This window comes from Thalassophryne amazonica, chromosome 6 (genome assembly GCF_902500255.1).
Source record: "Thalassophryne amazonica chromosome 6, fThaAma1.1, whole genome shotgun sequence".
Classification (NCBI taxonomy): domain Eukaryota; kingdom Metazoa; phylum Chordata; class Actinopteri; order Batrachoidiformes; family Batrachoididae; genus Thalassophryne; species Thalassophryne amazonica.
Window position 1 is genome coordinate 86,285,444 of NC_047108.1, and position 22,003 is coordinate 86,307,446.

Below are 22,003 nucleotides of genomic sequence, written 5' to 3' on the forward strand. Positions count from 1 at the left end.
GACAACAGTCTGGCCACGTCTCATAGCAGCCATCTAAGCAGTGGAGGCCTTCAACATGGACCACTCCACTTCCATGTCCTGGCCTCCCTCGGGATGTGGGAGAAGTTTCTTCAGAGGTGAGAGTTGAATGCCATCTGGACAGCGTCTTCTAACAAATGTTCCCAGAAAACCCTCACCATGTGTTTAGGCCTTCCAGATCGGTTTGGTGGCTTACTCTGCCATCTGAGCCTACTAATCACCAGGCATTGATCAGTTGACAGCTCTTCCCCCTCTTCACTCAACTGTCCAAGACACATGGTTGCAGGTCTGCTGACACGATTACAAAATTGATCATCGAACTATGACCTCAGGAGTTCTGGTACCAAGTGTACTTATGAGGACCCTTGTGCTCGTACGTCCACCAAAAATACACCACTCTGATTCAGATCAGGGGGGTCGTTCCTCCCACTTACTCCTCTCCAAGTTTCTTCATTATTGCCCATGTGAGCATTGAAGTCCCTCGATAGAACTAAATGGTAAAAATTGTAAATAGACTGCATTTATATAGCGCTTTTCCATCTGCTTCAGATGCTCAAAGCGCTTTCCAATAATGCCTTACATTCACCGCAATGTCAGGGTGCTGCCATACAAGGCACTCACTACTAAGGAGCCCTCAGCAGGAAACTTTTCCAAGATTCCACGAAGAGTCTCCAAGAAGGCTGGGTACTCTGAGTTACGGTTTGGTGCATATGCACAAACACTGGGGAAAACTCCAGAATACCTACCAGCAGTCTGAGACTTGTGAGTATCTCCTTATCCACCTGGTGCCTCTCAACCTGGACAACTCTAGAGAAAGAGAGAGAGATCAGGCCCTCTCCCGGACTTTTGTTCCAGAGATCATGTTGTACATGGATGTGAGCCCAACTATTTGTAGTTTGTATTGCTCAACCTCTTGCACAAGCTCAAGCTCCTTCCCCACCAGAAAGGTGACATTCCAAGAGTCAAGTACCATGAAAGTGGCAGTCTCAGTGGGTATGTGCTCATCCTCTTCCTGAAAAACAGTGCACCAGACCCTTTACACTCTCCCTGTGGGTGGTGACCCACATGGAGGTGGTAGTGTTGGTTTTTTGGGGGAGCTGTACCGGACTGAGTCTCACAGTTGTAGACCTGGCCACCAGGCTCCAGAAGGAGGCCTTGGTTTCCCTAATCCTGGCAAGGTGACTTCATCCCTACATTTGTCCATCAGAAAGGGTCTATTGAAGCGCTCTTTGTCCGTCTCCTCACCTGGGACTAATGTGACAAGGGTGGCCCTACCAGCAGCAAATGCTCCAGACAGTATAGCTTCCAGGATCACTGGAGCACATGACCCCCTCCACTGTGATAAGGTGGCAATCCAGGGTGGGGTAACGAAAAACAATTAGGTTTTTCATAAATTTATTTTGTAATTATATTATCATCTCATTTTTTGTTCTTTTTTTTCTTAGGCAGTTGAGGAAATGAATGGAAAGGAGGTAGATGGGAAAACAATCTACGTAGGACGGGCTCAGAAGCGGCTGGAACGCCAGGGAGAGCTAAAGCGCAAGTTTGACCAGATCAAACAGGACCGCATTCAGCGCTATCAGGTGTTGTGGATTAATGAAAAATTGCAAATTGTCTTTTGATTTGGTGCATTTTGTTGAATGATTGGAAATTAATTAAAAGGTTGTGATGCAATGAAGACCTTAAAACCTGCTGTGTTAGTTTTGCTATGTCAGCACTACTAGTAATTTAATTTTGTCTTTGTGTCTGTCAAAATTGTTGAAAGCCATATTTTAAGCACAGAAATTAAAATGTTACAAATAAAAAATCAGTTTTATACATGAATAAAATGGCTGCACTTCTTCATTCAGCTGCTCCTGTTAGGGGTCGCCACAGCAGATCAATTGTTTCCATCTCACCCTGTCCTCTGTAACTTCCTCTGTCCACCATGTCCTCCCACAACACATCCATAAACCTCTTTGGCCTCCCACTTCTTCTCCTGCCTGGTGGCTCCATCCTCAGCATCCCTCTCCCTATATACCCTGGGTCCCTCCTTTGCTTATGTCCAAACATCTCAAGCTTGCCTCTCTGACTTTATCTCTAAACTGTCCCACCTGAGCTATCTGTCTGATCCTAATCCTGTCCCTCCTCATCACTACCAAAGAGAATCACAACATCTTCAGCTCTGCCATCTTCATCTTCGGCTGTTATTGAACAATAACCATTATTTCATAGAATCAAAAACTAAAAATATACAACTACAAAATGTACTCTATCATTATTGGCACCCATTGATTTTACAATTACTTTTGCCACCAGTTTTCTTTAGAGAACACAGGTACATTAGTGATGCCTGGGAATCTGAATAGCTACTATAATCTATGTGCTGTGGAAGTGTAATGTGCTGTTCCAAGGTTAATAAAATATATAGTAATTAAAGGTTAATATTTTCACTTTTTATTTGTTAGAAATTTTCCTCTGCTTCATACTGTTTTGAGATATGGATTTACTCTTGAAAGACTATCAAAGAGTACCATTAAGTGTCTTACTCTGTCCAATTCAAGGGTGTGAATCTGTATGTGAAGAACCTGGACGATACCATTGATGATGAGAGGCTACGGAAGGAGTTCGCACCATATGGGACCATCACAAGTGCCAAGGTAAGATAAGACTTCTCGAAGACCCCATTCAGACTGGGGTTTGCAATCCGCTCAAATCCTGCTTGAGCCAGATAGGGTTTTTCTGAATTGGAATGGCGCAATTTGGATTTAAGACATTGTTTTCTATTTGGGCAGGGTTCGCCACGGTCTGAACATGGTGTCAGTTTGCTGACCATGGTATGACTGTACCTTATTGGCCAACTATCTCACCTGATATGAACCCCACAGATTCTGTGGAATATTGTCAAGAATAAGATGAGACACCAGACCCAACAATAGGGATGCAATTTAAGCTGCTGGATGCAAACAAACTTCTCAAGCTTTTGTTTGCCATTATCGCACATAGTCTCCCACTGACACAAAGTTATCTTTAAATCACCTTTGTTTTATTTAACCACCCTAACTGCTGCTACAGAATGATCTTTTCCATTCTTTATTGAATGAACTTTGGGAGAAACACATTGCACCAGGACCTGAAGTTGGCCCGAGTGTTTGACACTGATTTCAACCTCGTGCAGACCTGGGTTCAAGCTAGAATGCTAGACAAGAGCTACAATGTTAGTGCAAGTACATTTTTATCACCTATACTTTGTGTGAGAGAAAGAGAGACCCCGGGAACACATTACAACTGTCACATCCATGTCATGGTGGCCACATATATCACACACAACACAACATAATTCGAATTTGAAAAGAATTGGTGTTTGAATGTAGTTGTCTCAGTGCGGTGATGACACAGCAAGCAAAGAGAGAGCAGAGTTTTACAAGATTCATCATCAGCAGAGTTTTACAAGATTCATCATCACATCATCAATACTTTAATTTTTTGTCGCGGCTGAAGAAAAGTCCCTCTGTGACACCGGCACTTTGCACCACAGTTGCTCCGTCAGATCATGGTTTCAATCAATCAATTTTATTTATATAGCGCCAAATCACAACAAACAGTTGCCCCAAGGCGCTTTATATTGTAAGGCAAGGCCATACAATAATTACGTAAAAACCCCAACGGTCAAAACGACCCCCTGTGAGCAAGCACTTGGCGACAGTGGGAAGGAAAAACTCCCTTTTAACAGGAAGAAACCTCCAGCAGAACCAGGCTCAGGGAGGGGCAGTCTTCTGCTGGGACTGGTTGGGGCTGAGGGAGGGAACCAGGAAAAAGACATGCTGTGGAGGGGAGCAGAGATCAATCACTAATGATTAAATGCAGAGTGGTGCATACAGAGCAAAAAGAGAAAGAAACAATGCATCATGGGAACCCCCCAGCGGTCTAAGTCTATAGCAGCATAACTAAGGGATGGTTCAGGGTCACCTGATCCAGCCCTAACTATAATCTTTAGCAAAAAGGAAAGTTTTAAGCCTAATCTTAAAAGTAGAGAGGGTGTCTGTCTCCCTGATCTGAATTGGGAGCTGGTTCCACAGGAGAGGAGCCTGAAAGCTGAAGGCTCTGCCTCCCATTCTACTCTTACAAACCCTAGGAATTACAAGTAAGCCTGCAGTCTGAGAGCGAAGCGCTCTATTGGGGTGATATGGTACTAAGAGGTCCCTAAGATAAGATGGGACCTGATTATTCAAAACCTTATAAGTAAGAAGAAGAATTTTAAATTCTATTCTAGAATTAACAGGAAGCCAATGAAGAGAGGCCAATATGGGTGAGATATGCTCTCTCCTTCTAGTCCCCGTTAGTACTCTAGCTGCAGCATTTTGAATTAACTGAAGGCTTTTCAGGGAACTTTTAGGACAACCTGATAATAATGAATTACAATAGTCCAGCCTAGAGGAAATAAATGCATGAATTAGTTTTTCAGCATCACTCTGAGACAAGACCTTTCTAATTTTAGAGATATTGCGTAAATGCAAAAAAGCAGTCCTACGTATTTGTTTAATATGCGCATTGAATGACATAACCTGATCAAAAATGACTCCAAGATTTCTCACAGTATTACTAGAGGTCAGGGTAATGCCATCCAGAGTAAGGATCTGGTTAGACACCATGTTTCTAAGATTTGTGGGGCCAAGTACAATAACTTCAGTTTTATCTGAGTTTAAAAGCAGGAAATTAGAGGTCATCCATGTCTTTATGTCTGTAAGACAATCCTGCAGTTTAGCTAATTGGTGTGTGTCCTCTAGCTTCATGGATAGATAAAGCTGGGTATCATCTGCGTAACAATGAAAATTTAAGCAATGCCGTCTAATAATACTGCCTAAGGGAAGCATGTATAAAGTGAATAAAATTGGTCCTAGCACAGAACCTTGTGGAACTCCATAATTAACCTTACTCTGTGAAGAAGATTCCCTATTTACATGAACAAATTGTAATCTATTAGATAAATATGATTCAAACCACCGCAGCGCAGTGCCTTTAATACCTATGGCATGCTCTAATCTCTGTAATAAAATTTTATGGTCAACAGTATCAAAAGCAGCACTGAGGTCTAACAGAACAAGCACGGAGATGAGTCCACTGTCTGAGGCCATAAGAAGATCATTTGTAACCTTCACTAATGCTGTTTCTGTACTATGATGAATTCTAAAACCTGACTGAAACTCTTCAAATAGACCATTCCTCTGCAGATGATCAGTTAGCTGTTTTACAACTACCCTTTCAAGAATTTTTGAGAGAAAAGGAAGGTTGGAGATTGGCCTATAATTAGCTAAGATAGCTAGGTCAAGTGATGGCTTTTTAAGTAATGGTTTAATTACTGCCACCTTAAAAGCCTGTGGTACATAGCCAACTAATAAAGATAGATTGATCATATTTAAGATCGAAGCATTAAATAATGGTAGGGCTTCCTTGAGCAGCCTGGTAGGAATGGGGTCTAATAGACATGTTGATGGTTTGGATGAAGTAACTAATGAAAATAACTCAGAAAGGAATACTCGGCTCAATAGAGCTCTGACTCTTTGTCAGCCTGGCTACAGTGCTGAAAAGAAACCTGGGGTTGTTCTTATTTTCTTCAATTAGTGATGAGTAATAAGATGTCCTAGCTTTACAGAGGTCTTTTGTTATAGAGCAACAGACTCTTTTTCCAGGCTAAGTGAAGATCTTCTAAATTAGTGAGACGCCATTTCTTCTCCAACTTACAGGTTATCTGCTTTAAGCTGCGAGTTTGTGAGTTATACCACGGAGTCAGGCACTTCTGATTTAAAGCTCTCTTTTTCAGAGGAGCTACAGCATCCAAAGTTGTCTTCAATGAGGATGTAAAACTATTGACGAGATACTCTATCTCACTTACAGAGTTTAGGTAGCTACTCTGCACTGTGTTGGTATATGGCATTAGAGAACATAAAGAAGGAATCATATCCTTAAACCTAGTTACAGTGCTTTCTGAAAGACTTCTAGTGAAATGAATCTTATTCCCCACTGCTGGGTAGTCCATCAGAGTAAATGTAAATGTTATTAAGAAATGATCAGACAGAAGGGAGTTTTCAGGGAATACTGTTAAGTCTTCAATTTCCATACCATAATTCAGAACAAGATCCAAGATATGATTAAAGTGGTGGGTGGACTCATTTACATTTTGAGCAAAGCCAATTGAGTCTAATAATAGATTAAATGCAGTGTTGAGGCTGTCATTCTCAGCATCTGTGTGGATGTTAAAATCGCCCACTATAATTATCTGAGCTAAGCACTAAGTCAGACAAAAGGTCTGAAAATTCACAGAGAAACTCACAGTAACGACCAGGTGGATGATAGATAATAACAAATAAAACTGGTTTTTGGGACTTCCAATTTGGATGGACAAGACTAAGAGTCAAGCTTTCAAATGAATTAAAGCTCTGTCTGGGTTTTTGATTAATTAATAAGCTGGAATGGAAGATTGCTGCTAATCCTCCGCCTTGGCCCGTGCTACGAGCGTTCTGGCAGTTAGTGTGACTCGGGGGTGTTGACTCATTTAAACTAACATATTCATCCTGCTGTAACCAGGTTTCTGTAAGGCAGAATAAATCAATATGTTGATCAATTATTATATCATTTACTAACAGGGACTTAGAAGAGAGAGACCTAATGTTTAATAGACCACATTTAACTGTTTTAGTCTGTGGTGCAGTTGAAGGTGCTATATTATTTTTTCTTTTTTTTCTGCTCTGGGGGTCGTACACCAATATTGGTGAACTGCAGGTCCTGATGTGGTTGGGCCAATCCGGGGCCGGCACGGTCTGCTACAGGTGTAATCCATTGTGTGCATGCGACACCGTGTGCACGCTCGATGTCATGCTCGTCAATATTTAAGTGTTTACCTGCATAACTAAAGGTTGTGCCTGCGGTGGAAACACAAACCAAGCCAGACTTAACCAATCCGACCCATATAATACCGTGCAGTACCGACTTGAACCACTCAGTAGCCTGTAAAAATCCATAAATTAGCCATATCATTGTTGAAACCGCAGTGTTCAAAGCATGTGGGGAAAAAAATAGCAGTTTATAGTCCGGAAATTACGGTAGGTTGTGATATCAATTTTATCACAACCTCAGCATGTGGGTTGCTGATGAGCTTCTCCCCCGAACATAAACACTTGATCGTCAATGAAATCACCTGCTGAGGTGATTGGTTGCAAGGAAAACCTGCAGTGTCTCGGCCCTTCATGGCACATGATTGCCCACCCCTGCACTAGACCATCACTGCCCCTGGTATTGAATTAAGTAAAAGCTTTAGAAAAGCTGTCACCTTAAAAATTAAAATTAAAAAAGTATTTAATTATGTGTAAGTTAAAGCCTTTGTGTAATACAGGGGTGGGCAATTGGTTTAACCATGGCGCCACAGATTAATAACTGAAAATATTGTGGTGGTTCGGCTCAATATATTGAACTCAGTTGTTCCATAATCATTTTATCACTATAAAAAGCTGTAAATTGTATTATTTTGACAAGTTGAGACAATGATTAAGCAATAAAAAGTGAAGAAGGCTTACTCAACACACTGACATTATATCTAAGGTTAGTTATAATTATCTAAGGTTAAGCCATTTTTAAACCACACTGACCTTGAAAAAACTATCCACGCTTTTATCAGCTCTAGAATTGACTATTGTAATGCCCTTTATGTTGGAGTTCCTCAGACATCTCTGAGTCATCTCCAGCTGGTGCAAAATGCTGCAGCCCGATTTTTAACAAACATATCAAGACGTCAGCACATCACCCCAGTCCTTTTTAATTTGCACTGGCTTCCAGTCTCTTTTAGGGTTGATTTTAAAATTTTGATGTTTGTCTTTAAAGCCCTTAATGGCCTGGCCCCTCCTTATTTGACTGAGCTTTTGCATCCTCGTGTCTCAAACAGGTCTTTGAGGTCTGTAAATCAGCTTTTACTGGAGGTGCCCAGGTCCAGGTCTAAACGCTGGGGTGATCGGGCCTTCTCTGTTGCTGGGCCCAAACTTTGGAATAAATTGCCCCCTGAAATGAGAATCATCTCTGACTTGGAGCTTTTTAAGTCCAGGCTCAAGACGTATTTGTTCAGGCTGGCTTTTAACACTCAGTAGCATGATGGCGCTTTATTTTGTTATTAAATGTTTTTATGCATATTTTATTTAATTGTTTTTGTAATGGTTTTACTGCTGGATATTTGTTTTTACCATGTTTTGTTTTTAAGTTTTGTTGTAAAGCACTTTGGTCACTTTGAGTGTTGTAAAGAGCTCTAGAAATAAACTTGATTGATTGATTGATTGATTGATATAATTTATTCTATCACAATTCTCAAACAATAGTGAACAAATCATTCTTTTATTCAAAGACCAGCATTCAATCAGTTTCATACAAATTGCCATTTTCTGTATGTGTAAATCTTTGTTGGCGTCAACATAATATGGTTGCAGATGGAAAAACTTTCTTTGGGTCTGCTGACACAAACAGAATTCTGGATGACAAAACTACCCCATTATCAAAGGAGAATATAAAACTAAGGCTTTTTTCCCTTTTTAAATGCAGGTCATGACAGACGGCCCCCAAAGCAAAGGCTTTGGCTTTGTCTGCTTCTCTTCACCGGAGGAAGCAACTAAAGCTGTTACTGAAATGAATGGCAGAATTGTTGCAACCAAACCATTATATGTGGCTCTGGCTCAGCGCAGAGAGGAACGAAAAGCTATTCTCACCAATAAGTACATGCAGAGACTTGCTACCTTGAGGACCATGACAAGTCCGATCATTGACTCGTACCAGCAGGCTGGATACTACATGACTGTACCACAGGTATGAATGATTTTCTGTCTCTTTCTCCCTAAAGATCAGGGGAGGGTCATAATGTGTTAAAAGTAATGCTCATGAAAGAAAAGGTTTGTCTGTTTTTAAAGTGTTTGATGCACATACAGTGATTGATTCATTTTCTATACTTGCTTACGCCAATCAAGGGTCACAGGGGAGCTGGGGCATGTCCCAGCATTCATAGGGTGTGAGGCAGGGTACACTATGGACAGGACACTAGTCTGTCACAGGGCCACATATAGATAAACACACACACACACACACACACGCACAGAAAGGACCAAGCAGGAAACAACTGTTTTTTAATCTTTTGTATTTGTACAACAATGTCAATTTGATAGTTTACAGTACGAGAGTTGTGCATATAGCGGCACCGTCTGGCCACACGTGGCACTAAACGGTTGAGTCATTTGTGATTAAATCAGACATTCTGTTGAAATATATGGAGGGGTGGGTGTTCCAACACATGTAGTAATTGACTGCCTGCTTGTGCAACCAGGTAACCCCTCTCCAGACAGACTTTTGCTCCCTGGGTGTTCCCATGCATATGAATGGTATTTTCGTCCACACATTGAAAATGCCTATTAAATTTTATGTTTTAAAACAATGGTGTGCCTTGGTGTCAGTAGGTATCCCAGTTTTTGGTACAGGGAGAGGGTAAAATAAATCCTAATGTGCACCCTGATTTGTACAGTTTTTGTTGCTTTTGCAGTGGTGCCATTTTTTGCTCATTTCCATTTGTTGTCAGATCTGGAAACACAGAATATAATCCAGTATTCACAAAAGAGAATTGTGCGTCAGAGAATGGCTTTTACTATGTTGCCTTGCAAGTTCAACAAATTTTCTTTCTGCAGCCTCCCACTCGTTCCTTCTACAACCATAATGCTGGTGGCAACCTGAGAACTGTGCCTCGCTGGACAGGTCAAGCATCACGATTCCAGAGTGAGTGGTTATTTTGTGTGCACATAAAATAAATGCATGTTTTATGTGCATCATACAGATGCCATCTTCAATGTGTTTAGGTCCCTATTCGGCTCAGTATGCTGGCAGTACAAGTTCTCGACGTGCTTCAACTTCCATTGCTACAGTCAGGCAAGCTTCCACCCAAGCGCCACGCGTTGTAAATTCTACACAAAAGACGAGTAAGTGCTGCTACTGAAGTGTGTTCTGGACTGCATACTCCAAAAACTAAATGTGTTGTTGGTATCTGACAAATGTAATTTCCTTGTTTAGTAAACATTGGGACCCAGACGGTGGGTGGACGCACTGATGTGTCTGGTGTGGCCAGAAGCAACCAGTACAAGTACTCATTTGCAGTGAGAAACCCTCAGCAGGTCATTGCTATACCTGCTCCGATGACCAGAGTACAGGTATAGTAAAAAAAAAACTGCAATTAACATGTTTATAAAATACGAGGTCTGTTAGAAAAGTATCCGACCTTTTTATTTTTTTCAAAAACCATATGGATTTGAATCACGTGTGATTGCATCAGACAAGCTTGAACCTTCGTGTGCATGCGTGAGTTTTTTCACGCCTGTCGGTTGCGTCATTCGCCTGTGAGCAGGCTTTGTGTGAGCAGTGGTCCATCCCTCTCATGTTTTTTTTATTGCGAATAAATGTCTGAACGATTTGGAGCTTTGCTGCATCAATTTTTTTCCAGAAACTGTGAGAGACCTCCAGGTGGACACCGTTCGGAAAATTAATATGGCTTTCAGGGACGATTTTATGGGGATTATACAGATTAAGGAGTGTTACTGCCGCTTTAAGGACGGCCCACAACTGCTGAAAGCGCGGCACACTCCCAGCGCCGGTCGACATGCTCAGACCCCGCTGAAACAACCAGATCATTTCCAACGTGAAGGCTTTGTTGATCCGGGACCTCGTCTGACTTTCACAAAAAGGCAGAAGTCGTGGACATCAGCACTTTTTCGGCACATTCCACTGTTACAGGAGTTTTTTTCATGGAAAGAAAAGCGGAGGGACGCGCCACGGAGCCGTTCATTACGCGGGACAAAACCACCTCGGTGTTGGTCTCACAAGACGGCTTTCAGGTGGATTTCACATGGATTCCGGTTGCTTTTCAGTCATGTGATTATCCGATTGTGATTGTGCATGAGCTGGACCTGCCCCAACATGTCCTGGAAGGCTTCATCACGGCGTTGCTTTGCGCCATGCAGCTCCACCGCGACGCGCGGAACTCCTCCGCACGTCTGTCTCAATGTGCCGAAAAAATGCTGATGTCCACGTCTTTTCACAATTCCTGTGCTAGTCAGACGACAAGACAGCGTCCAATTTAGAAATGAACGGCACATTCCACTGTTACAGGAGTTTTTGTCATGGAAAGAGGAGCAGCTCCACCGCGCGTCGCGGTGGAGCTGCATGGCGCAAAGCAACGCCGTGATGAAGCCTTCCAGGACATGTTGAGGCAAGTCCAGCTCATGCACAATCACAATCGGATAATCACACGACTGAAAAGCAACCGGAATCCATCTGAAAGCCACCTTTAAGCCGTCCTGTGAGACCAACACCGAGGTGGTTTTGTCCCGCGTAATGAACGGCTCCGTGGCGCGTCCCTCCGCTTTTCTTTCCATGAAAAAAAACTCCTGTAACGGTGGAATGTGCCGAAAAAGTGCTGATGTCCACGACTTCTGCCTTTTTGTGAAAGTCAGACGAGGTCCCGGATCAACAAAGCCTTCACGTTGGAAATGATCTGGTTGTTTCAGCGGGGTCTGAGCATGTCGACCGGCGCTGGGAGCGCACCTCGCTCTCAGCAGTTGTGGGCCGTCCTTAAAGCAGCAGTAACACTCCTTAATCTGTATAATCCCCATAAAAGTGTCCCTGAAAGCCATATTAATTTTCCGAACGGTGTCCACCTGGAGGTCTCTCACAGTTTCTGGAAAAAAATTGATGCAGCAAAGCTCCAAATCTTTCAGACATTTATTTGCAATAAAAAAATGATGAGAGGGTGGACCAGTGCTCACACAAAGCCTGCTCACAGGCGAATGACACAACCGACAGGCGTGAAAAAACTCACGCATGCGCACGAAGGTTCAAGCTTGTCTGATGCAATCACGTGAATCAAATCCATATGGTTTTTGGAAAAAAATAAAAAGGTCGGATACTTTTCTAACAGACCTCATATAAATATAACGCAATGGTAAAATATCCTCGGCCGTATGAGCCTTGTGCTCATAATTTGCAGTTGTTTAGTTATTAAGATCCTGTTGTCTTACATACAATTTGTACATGTTCAATAAAGCCCCTCTATTAATCAGTCACTCAAAAACAACATGGAATACGTTTTAACAGCGTCTGCAGGAGGCTTTGTGTGTGTGTACATGAGCTTTTGACAAAAGCAGAAGTTATGCAAATCAAGGAATATTTGTAGATCACCCTCTGTACATTTGCTGTTATTAATGAGTCAAATTAAACTCCATCGGAAGTTAGCTTTGAGTTAGCATATGTTATCAGGTTACAAAAAGAGCGTTTTCAGTTTTAGAAGTGTTTACTTCTCGCTATCTTTTACATAATATATGACAAAGAGGAAATATTTACACACAAATGAAACAGAGTTTTGCAGCTCGCTACCAGCCTGTGACATCACCGTGTGAACGGCCACAAAATAAGTTCAGAAGTGTTATTAGGTTCCAAAAACTGTGTTTTCGGTTTTAGAAGAACAAAAATAGGTTAGCTTGCCTTTGTCACTTAGAAAAATAATATATATGTGAAAAGTGATATATTATTTTTTCTGTGAAGTGCAGCAAGCTCAACCGTTTGATTTCATTAAATGTGGTAGCTGACATGCACACACACACACACGCACGCAACAACTAGTACAGCAGAGTAGGTGTGTATCATTTTGTTTTGATCACAGATCTGTAGTTGAGTTGCCTATTAGAAAAATATTTTGAGTTAATGTAAGTGCCCCGCGGTAGCAGCGTTGTACAGTGCATCCGGAAAGTATTCACAGCACTGCACTTCGTCCACATTTTATGTTACAGCCTTATTCCAAAATTGATTACAAAATGATATATTCACTTTTTCCCCCTCATAATTCTACACACAATACCCCATTATGACTGAAAAAAGTTTTTTTTTTTTTTGCAAATTTATTATAAATAAAAATGTAAGGCATCACATGTACATAATTATTTACAGGCTTTGCCGTGAAGCTTAAAATTGAGCTCAAGTGCATCCTGTTTCCACTGATCATCCATCAGATGTTTCTGCAGCTTAATTGGAGTCCACCCGGGGTAAATTCAGTTGATTGAACATGATTTGGAAAGACACACACCTGTCTACATATAAGGTCCCACAATTGGCAGTGCAGGTCAGAGCACAAACCGGGCATGAAGTTAAAGGAATTGTCTGTAGACCTTCTAGACAGGATTGTCTTGAGGCACAAATCTTGTGAAGGGTACAGAAACACTTCTGCTGCTATGAAGGGCCCAGTGAGCACATTGGAATCCATCATCTGTACATGGAAGAAGTTCAGATCCACCAGGACTATTCCTTGAGCTGGCCGTCTGTCTAAACAGCAGTCAGGAGAGAAGGGCCTTAGTCAGGGGGATGACCAAGAACCCGATGGTCACCCTGTAAGAAGAGCTCCAGTATCCCTATGTGGCAAGAGGAGAACCTTCCAGAAGGACAACCATCTGTGCAGCAGTCCACCAATCAGTTTTCTTTGGTCGAGTGGCCCTGCCTGGAGTTGGCCAAAAGGCACCTGAAGGACTCTGACCATGAGAAACAAAATTCTCTGGTCTGATGAGACAAAAAGATTGAACTCTGGCATGAATGCCAGGCACCATCCTACAGTGAAGCATGGTGGTGGCCGCATCATGCTCTATGAATGTCTTTGAGTGGCCCAGCCAGAGCCCAGACCTGAATCTGATTGAACATCTCTGGAGAGATCTGAAAATGGCTGTGCACCGACACTCCCCATCCAACCTGATGGAGCTTGAGAGGTGCTGCAAAGAGTAATGGGCAAAACTGCCCAAAGATATTCAAGAAGACTGAGGCTGTAATTGCTGCCAAAGGTGCATCAACAAAGTATTGAGCAAAGGCTTTAAATACTTTCTGAATGCACTGTATATCTAGGATTTTTATTGTGAAAGGTCAGGATGGAAGATGTTTATCTTTCCCTTTTGGGTTTCTTGTTGGTATGTTCTGTCCATGTAGTTTGTCCTTCGGATATCCCTGTTTTGTTCAGGGTCACCACAGCCAGTCCAGTACAAATCTGTATTGGGATTTGGCACAAGTTTTAGCCAGATGCTCTATCTGATGCAACTCCAGTTTTACCTTTGCTGCTGCTCTTCGTAAAAGGTCTTCTATTCAAGTGCGGATCAGGACAGACTCTGCTTAGCTTCTGAGATTTGGCAAGATCAGGCAAACACACACAAAAAAAATCCCAAATTAAAGAGCTGATTAAAAAACAGACTCACATTTTTATTGTCTTGTTTCCAAACGCTGTGGGCCAGCAGTCTATGTTCATCTGATGGTTACTTTTATCCAAACTCTGTCGAATAACATCCAGTATGTTGTCGATCACACGTTTGTCTGTCCATCTTGATTATTTTTGGGATTTACATGTGCAGATCTTGAGTTCTTGTCTGTCGCTAAACTCCCTCCTGGGGAAGCACTTGGTTACATACATACAGGGAAAAGGTGCAACTTATACTTTAGAAAATTTGATAACCAATGGATGGGTTAAATGAAGAGGAGAAATTTCATTGTACATGTTCAGTGACAATGGTTCTTCTTCTTTATCACTGTAATTGTTGTACTACATATGTTAGGTTGCTCCTGCGCATGTGATGGAGCCAACAGTGCACGTTCAAGGCCCCGAGCCCCTCACCGCCTCTGTGCTGGCTGCAGCACCCCTCATGGATCAGAAACAGCTTCTGGGTGTGATGCCATTCTTTCTCTTCCATCCTTGTATCTGAAAGCAAACTGCTTCCTTACAACTGTCAATGTGCTGTCTGTGCTGTGACACCAGGTGAGCGATTGTACCCACTGATCCATGCCCTTCACCCCACACTGGCTGGAAAGATCACAGGGATGCTGCTGGAGATCGACAACGCAGAGCTGCTACACATGCTGGAATCACCAGAGTCTTTGCATTCTAAGGTATAATAAGCATGTGGAGCATGTAAACCATTTATTCCAAGTCTTTACCTTTTGCGGACACTGATATAGCTGATTAAAAGTAAATTTAGCCAGCGTGTGTCAGGAAAATACATGACAGGTTAATAGCCATTTTTATCCACAATCATTACATATTCTTGGGGACCTACTTTAAGCTAGCTCAAGGTCACGCCGCTGCATCTGTGGCCACTTAGTTTCATGCTCAGACTTATGACAGCACGTCAGTTTGGGTTGTTTTTTTTTTTTTTGTATTCAGAAAAAACCTACATTAAGTGCATCTAAATAAGACTGAAAAGCACAGATTAATAGAGATGGATCCAGCTGAGTTCTCCTCCTATGTTTGCACACGGTCGTGTAGAATCACACCTGCTCTGGTTCCAAAGTTGTTTTCTGTCTTTGAAAATGATCAAATTTATGGGAACACATGAGGGTTCTCAAAGATGAGATGCAGTTGCTGATCGTTGTGTTTGTGTTGCTTTCATCTGTCATTTGTCCATCCACAGTCATTGATGTGGTAAGCAGGTAAGGCTGTTAAACATTTTGGGGCGGGTCAGGTGTTTCGTGCAAAAGCAGTCACTTTATCTCTAAGTCTTCATGTTTCTCACCTTTTAAACACACACATAAAATCTTTCTTTCTCTGTGACTCCAGCTCAAAGTAGTTTTTGAAGCACATTTCTCACGCTTTGCTCTGTTGTATTTCTCCAGTCTTTACCGGAGGCATCTCCAGAACACTTTCACTTCTCCCTCAAAAATCTTATCTGTGGGAAAACCACACAACTAATAAACACCAGGACTGGTTATGATGGACCCTTCCAAAATACACCTGTTCACCATTTCAACGTATTCACTATCAAAGTCCATAAAAAACAGATATTGAGCTACAGGAAAATTCAGATTTTCTCATTCGTTTCAGTAATGTCTCAGAGGGGGACGCCGAAGTCAATTTTACTGGCAGGCTCACGTTTCTGAGCGTTTATCAGTGGCAGATGAAATCAAGCTAATTTCTAAATGTGTATGACTTAAATTCTCGGGGCATATGACATCAAAAATAAAACACAATTCATCAATGTTTTCTAGGGCTGCAGCTATCGATTGTTTCAGTAATTGAGTATTCTATTGATTATTCTGGCAATTCAGGGTTCTAGCTAGGATAAAATTTTAGCGTAGTGGTAATGTCGAGGGAGTGAAGCGACCGGGGGGGTATGGTGCAGAAGGGGGAAGGCTTTTGAAAATTCAAGCTAAAAATTGGCCATTCTAGGGGTATCCAAAGGGGAAAAGCAAGGTACGACAGCCCAAATCCCTTCATCATGTCAAGACGGCTGGGGAAGTTTGTTGAGTGGGCAATCTCATGCTGGGTTAGCCAGTACATGGCCCTCAGTGAGGCAGTTGGAGTCCATGGACATTTTTAAGTCAAGACTTAAAACCTATTTTTATTCTCTTTCTTCTGAGTAGTTTTTATTTTATGTTTTATTCTTTTACTTCTGTTTTTAATTAGGTATTTGAATTTTTTTTTTTTTTTATGTTGAACTGTTCTGTGTGAGGCACCTTGAGATGGCTTTTGTTGTAATTTGGTGCTTTATAAGCTGATTAAGTTGAAATTGAACAACATTTTATTGAGTCTTAGAGTAAATAAATATGAAATTGGTTACTGGATCCTTAAACTCTGGACATAATAAACTCTACATGGTGGATCCTTGATCTCTGGACATAAACAGAAATAAAATGTTAGTTTTTGTCAAAAGCATTTCCTTTCAGACATTATTATTGGCATGAATGTCTTTCCATACCTATGAGCTGCAGCTCTTGCAGCTGTGCTGCTGGTCAGGTTTATAAAGAATGCAAGACGTCTCATTTTGGGAGGAAAAAACATTTTAGTTGATTGTAGTTTATTGTCTGTATTGCAACGTTTGTAAGAGGTGTCATTTTATTTAAAGCGGCGATTTGTTTTTAAGTTATTCATTCCAAGCGGACTCTGTCTCAGCAAAGAGCCGTGCAGCGTTTGAAGCTGTGACAATGGAACGGAGGACGATTCTCGTTTCTCGACTGCAACAAGACAAGAGTCACAGTTAGTGACTTTAATCCACACAAAAGTGACTCATGATATTTTAATGGCTTTCAGAGGGGTTAAGAAGCGGACTTGCTGCTTCTGAAGAGCAGCGAATCAAAGAGCCACGAGCCATTGAATTGAAGCATTGCTTCGATTCACGCTTCAAACTGGAGTCGCGCTGCAGAAACGGTTGATTACAGACACTGTATTGAAAATCGTAATGGTCCAAAATAAGCATAACGGTCCAAAATTATAGCGTAACGGGCTGTACCGCAAGTTTGCGCTAGCTAGAACCCTGCAGTTAATCAAGTAATCGGATAAAACGTACTTTTGCGTTATTTAAACAACATCAATAGTCCAGGGCTCTCCCTAAACAATGGCTTTCCCGGTGTCAGGAGCTCAGCACTCCCCTGACACCGGAGGCAGTTGGTGTAATCCTCAGTTAGTCAGGCTGCACCTGAACGTGAGCACAGCCTGTGGAAAAACTGGGCTCTCTGGGGTGCGATGATTTACCCAAACTGACCAAAACTGACTCCAAATATGACTAAATGAAGTACTTTGATTTATTTTCGGAAATGAGCTCCATTCCCAAAATGGTACATGAAAGCAAACAGCACTCGCCTTTGCAGACGTACAGCAGGACACACTGCTGCCTCGTCAGGGCTCGTAACATCAGATCTTAAAGTTCAGAGTCCATTGTATTGCTCCCCCCCCCCCCCCCCCCCAAAGAAAAAATTGCCAGTACTCGCAAACAGTGTTGCCACAGTTACTTTGAAAAAGTAATCCAATTACTGATTACTGATTACTCCTTGAAAAAGTAACTTAGTTATTTTACTGATTACTCACTCGGAAAAGTAACTAAGATTATTAGTTACTTTTTTAGTTACTTTCCCCAGCTGCCGACACCTCAACATGACAATGACAATGACAATGATACCTGTTTTGCCAAAACTCACTTTATAGTCACCCTTTCTTGACTTCAATGAAAATAAATACTTGTTTTATAAAAAGTAAAATAAAGACCTCTTTCTTGACTTCAATGAAAATAAATACTTGTTTTATAAAAAGTAAAATAAAGACCTCTTTCTTGACCTCATATTTAACTGTTGACAGCACTGTAACAGTAAAACTTGCAATTTCTAACCTACATTGTTTATAAATGTAACTATTAAATTCATTCTAACATTTTTCTAACATTTAAATTCTCTCTAAACATTTTACTTGTCGAAATTATTATTATTTTAAGTAGTATTAGTAGTTGTAGTTAAAAAAAAAAAAAAGGCTTCAAAACTGGACCTTTAATGTGGGGGGGGGGGGGGGGGACATCCCTGCCCCACGCCCCATTCCATCTGGATTCGCCCTTGCTTTGGCATTTGAGCACAAAGAATGGATAACATTTATTTATGCAGAAAACATGACCAGATTTACAGGTAAAAAAGTTTTATTGCGTTTTCACATCATGTGGTCCTCAGAAAGAGAGTTTAGGTGCATTTGAGTGGAAAATAATGTTAGTCGTTGACGCGTCGCGGAGGATCAGCTGTTTTTAGCAGCAGATACGGAGCGGCTCGGAGAAAAAAAGCATAAAAATGTCTTTGTAAAGCTCAGTGCAGGTGTGCTGTTGTCACCGCGCTTTAAGAGGTGAGAACGAGTCGACCTGGTGCAAAAAACCGCGGATGAAAAGCTCACAGCTCGCTTAAAGTGGGCAGTTCAGTTGAACCCCGACCCCCTGCCCACTGACCAAGTTTAATGCTGCTATCAACCCACAGTGTAAAATAATAGTAACGCACAGTGACTTGGAGAAGTAACTTTAATCTGATTACTGATTTGGAAACATTAACGCGTTAGATTACTCGTTACTAAAAAAAAGTGGTCAGATTAGTAACGCGTTACACTACCGTTACACAGAAGTTCAGTAAAGTTCACTAATCGGCATCACTGCTCGCAAACATACTTAAACATTCCTTGTATATTGTTTCAGCATTCTAAAGAGACAATGGGAGGGAGGGAGTGAGAGCGCTACATGTACCATTTTGAGAACAGAGTGCATTTATGAAAATAAATAAAAATACTTCATTTAGTCATATTTGGGGTCAGTTTGGGTAAATCGTTGCACCCCCTCTGGGGTGCAGCTTGTCCACAAAACCACACTGATAAATCTGCTCTGCACCCTGTCGATGAAAACTTGACTTAAAGTGCACATAGAACAGAGCGCAACCCGCGGACCAAAGTGTGCATTTTGTAAAAATAGATAAACACACTGCTTTGCTTTAAATGCGCAGTAAGCTATTTCAGATGATAAGCATGGACCCTCTTTCTCTTAAAAGGTTTTATTTTACTCTGTGTTGAGTTCAAAAGCTGTAGCTTTTGGTGCTTAATTGATTAGCTCTTACATGGCTTATGTGCATGCTCTAGTCTTCTGTTTTTTTCAGGGGACATTACAGCACCACACACAGGCCTAGCATATGTACTACAATGTTAAATGGAGCTTCGAGGCACAGAGTTTGCCTTGAACATTTTTTGTAATCAAATTATTTGCATTACTCGACTAATCGTTTCAGCCCTAATATTTTCATAGCTCTTTGTTTAGTATAGTCAGCTCATTTGACATTTGATTTACCTGCGACACCTGAGATCCAAATTGAGACGCTGGTGCTTAGCTATCCCTTGGCCTTAACAAGTGTTGTCATTTTGTGTAACACAATTCTTTACTAATCAGGCTTACATGAAGCAATGTAGCTAAAACTTAATTTATACAAAAGTCACTGCACATCATTAAAATGGTGTTTTTAGATCACTGACCTCAGGGTTGCAGTCTTTGTTTGTTTGTTTTGGTCTCTAATCAGGTGGAGGAGGCGATTGCTGTCCTACAAGCTCACCAGGCAAAGGAACACTCTCCTAAAAAGTGAAAAACCCTTTCAGGTCTGTGTCAGAGTTTCCTTTTGTTTTGGTTCTCACCAGTAGAAAGTCCCATATGGCATGCTCCTAAATTTAAGTGATTTTAAGTGGTGTGTAAACTGAGAGTAAAGTACTTTGTCCTACTGGTTCATAACCTCTCTATGCTGCACAGCATTTGGCTGTATTATGGTTTTCATTCATTTGAAAATTCCAATGTGAGCATTTGATACTTTAACAAAGGGAAGTTGTCAGTGGTCACACCTACTTAGCACGTCTTACAAATAGACAATTCCCCCTCCCTTCGTTTTTTTTGTTTTTTTTTACAAAAAGACTAATTTTTTTTTTCTCCCCATGCAGATATTGACAATGTTCTGGAGGAGGAAAAATGACAAAAAGAGTAAAATGACAAAATTGAAAAAAAAAGTTTGTGTGCATTAGACAGTTAAGAAATTTGTGAAGTTGAATCTATTTTGTTGTTGAAAATACTTTGTGTTAGAGAATAAAGTTCAGAATATGTGCATTAAACCTGTTTTGTCATTTTATTAAGCACAGTCAGTAAATGCAGTAAGTTTATTTTTGGGTTGGAAGTTTTCCTGGGACCAAACGTTTGGAGTTGAGATGGACCCATAGAACCCCTGCCTGTACCTATATCGAGAGTTCTGTGTCCCTGCCTGTGTAAAGTGCTGTTTATACATCAAATCATATGCATACGCAAGTCTCTCAATTTAGTCAATGTACATGAATAAGATTTGTGGGATCACCAGCAAGTTGCTGGACATCATAGGTGGCTTATACGAGGCTTTCCAAACTTCCTAGTGAGTTCTGAAGTTTTACCAAAAATGAGTTTGGGGTTCCTACTCAGTGCTGGACTGGGCATTGGGTGTGTTTATGGAGAACACTTCCTGGATTCAACCATCAAAAGTGTATCTGCATGGTACTTATCTTGACACTGATGTTAATGTCTCTGGGTCCCAAGGCCTTTGAGAACAACAGCTTATGTGATTAACAGAGGTGTCTCGCTATGTCGACACCAGTGTAGAAAGAAGGTTCAGGTTTTTGGTATTCTGCTGTTTATTGCCTCACTGTGCAGTTGTGAAACTTGGATGCTATCCAGCACCTGTGATGGCTGGATGCCTTCGGTCTCTTATGCGTATCCTTGGGTACTGTTCAAATGAAGTGTCATGGCAATGTTTGTGGTGAGGAAGATTGATCAATTTCTGGACAGGATGATGGACGTGGAGATGACTGAAAAGCCCCAGTCATGACACGCATTGGTTGTAACAGACACTGCACGTGGTTGCTGCTCTCTTTCCTCTTCTCCTCTGTGTCTAGATTTTTACAAAGACCTACGCCCACATGGATCATTGCTCGCCAGCAGGCTCAGCCCTTGTTTATTTTCTTGTTGGCTCGCAGTTGGCTCTGGTAGAAGAGCTTTCCATCTGTTCTGTACATGTCAGTTAATGGTGGCACCTTGTCCTTGATCAGGTGGAGGATTTTTGCCACAAATGTGTGATGACACAGCCCTGCTTTAGTCCTGATTGAACTTTGAAGGCTTTGGTTTTTGTGCCATTTACCAGAACTGTGGTGGACATGTCATTGTGGAGACACCTCAGGATCTTGATGAATTTCTCTGGACCTCCCATATTGCACAGGATATTCCACAGAAGTGGGGGTGACATGCTGTCAAAAGCTTTTGTCAAGTAAATCAAGTCCAGATTTTGATGAGTTGGTGCAGTTGAAGAAAGGGACCTTCTTTAAAAGACAGTAGAGAAGCTTGAATCTTCGACTGGACTGGGTTGCTTGAAGCGAGGACGTCTCGCTTCAAATCGTAGAAGCTTCCTCAGCTAAAATTCTTGGTCTGGAAGTCTGACTTCTGTCTGACTCTTGTAGAGAAGAAGTCTTCTTTAAAAGACCTCAACAGGAATGTTGTCTTCCCCAGGTGCTTTGTTTTTTATGCTTTTAGGGCAATTAAATAATTCTCTAATATAAGGGATTTTGTATAACATTTTGTATAACGGATTTTCGCTGACATCTGACAAATCATTCTGTCCGATCTTGATGCATTTT

General features: G+C 41.4%; 1 protein-coding gene across 2 annotated transcripts in view; it reads left to right on the top strand.

Annotated features, from left to right (window-relative positions):
- Positions 1–20,461, top strand: part of LOC117512561 (embryonic polyadenylate-binding protein-like) — a 59,256-nt gene extending 38,795 nt beyond the window's left edge. For both annotated transcript variants that reach the window (XM_034172682.1, XM_034172683.1), the window contains 10 exons: positions 1,464–1,601; positions 2,562–2,657; positions 8,578–8,838; positions 9,705–9,792; positions 9,873–9,992; positions 10,084–10,220; positions 14,646–14,754; positions 14,846–14,976; positions 19,885–19,960; positions 20,294–20,461. In XM_034172682.1, coding sequence (XP_034028573.1) covers positions 1,464–1,601; positions 2,562–2,657; positions 8,578–8,838; positions 9,705–9,792; positions 9,873–9,992; positions 10,084–10,220; positions 14,646–14,754; positions 14,846–14,976; positions 19,885–19,947 — 1,143 coding nt within the window. In that variant the 3' untranslated portion in view covers positions 19,948–19,960; positions 20,294–20,461. The remainder of the gene's footprint in view (positions 1–1,463; positions 1,602–2,561; positions 2,658–8,577; positions 8,839–9,704; positions 9,793–9,872; positions 9,993–10,083; positions 10,221–14,645; positions 14,755–14,845; positions 14,977–19,884; positions 19,961–20,293) is intronic.
- The last annotated feature ends 1,542 nt before the right edge of the window (positions 20,462–22,003 follow it).